Here is a 1,014-nt window from a genome sequence, read left to right as displayed (position 1 = left end):
CACTGATATCCCCCCCTACAATTAGCTGCAAGGGTGGAGAAAAGAACAAAGGGCGCTAACTTTTTAAAATGGAAAGATATTGCATCTAAAAAATTAGAAGGTCAAATTCTCCCCCTACCTCTGAAATGTATGGCTCCGCCCCTATTAGATGGTTACATTAATCTAAAATGAAAGCATTAAATGGACCTAATTAACGACAAGACGTATTAGACATATAATTAAACGATTAGAGATTTATAAGTAACTTTCTTAAGTACAGGGTCCCAAGCGATGCGACGCGAAAGTTTTTGAGATATTTTAGAAACTTTGTAATCTTTTGATAGGATGTTCTGTTAATGAATTTAAATTTGCAATAACCAATGATTTCCTCTGTTTGTTCTTCTTGATGGATTAGAAATCTCCCGAAGTTCAAGCAAGAAATGTCATCCATTAGTTCCTTCCAATCTTCTTAGCTCATTGGAAGATAGGAACCAAAACATATCGAGTCTTACCACATCAACACCAGAAGGTGAAATATTGTCATCTTCCAATTTGAAGCCTTTCTCTTTCAGTGAACTCAAGAACGCAACTAGAAATTTTCGACCCGACAGTCTGTTGGGTGAAGGGGGATTTGGTTGTGTTTTCAAAGGATGGATTGATGAAAACACATGGGCCGCTACAAGGCCAGGATCGGGAATTGTTGTTGCTGTCAAGAAGCTTAAGCTTGAAGCTCCCCAAGGCCACAAGGAGTGGTTGGTATGTAGCTTACTTGATACTCTCTCTCTCTCTCTCTCTCTCTCTCTCTCTCTCTCTCTCTCTCGTATGTTCCTTTTCGGTTGTATGTTCGTGTCTGTTACTAACTGCATACGAATTTCAGACAGAAGTTAATTATTTGGGAAAATTTCATCACCCAAATCTAGTTAAGCTGATTGGGTATTGCTTGGAAGGCAAGAATCGGTTATTGGTGTACGAGTTTATGCCGAGAGGGAGTTTGGAGAATCATCTCTTCAGAAGTAAGTTCCTGGGAAATAGCAT

General features: G+C 39.2%; 1 protein-coding gene across 1 annotated transcript; it reads left to right on the top strand.

Annotated features, from left to right (window-relative positions):
* Positions 1 to 394: 394 nt before the first annotated feature.
* Positions 395 to 992, top strand: LOC111476130 (probable serine/threonine-protein kinase PBL3; the record flags this gene model as incomplete). Its single annotated transcript, XM_023119983.1, has 2 exons — positions 395 to 735; positions 857 to 992. Coding segments are annotated over 2 exons (477 nt in total), but the record flags the coding sequence as incomplete, so codon positions are not given.
* Positions 993 to 1,014: the final 22 nt, after the last annotated feature.

Source organism: Cucurbita maxima, unplaced genomic scaffold (assembly GCF_002738345.1).
Source record: "Cucurbita maxima cultivar Rimu unplaced genomic scaffold, Cmax_1.0 Cma_Scf05544, whole genome shotgun sequence".
Lineage (NCBI taxonomy): Eukaryota > Viridiplantae > Streptophyta > Magnoliopsida > Cucurbitales > Cucurbitaceae > Cucurbita > Cucurbita maxima.
This window is presented reverse-complemented; position numbering and strand designations above follow the sequence as displayed.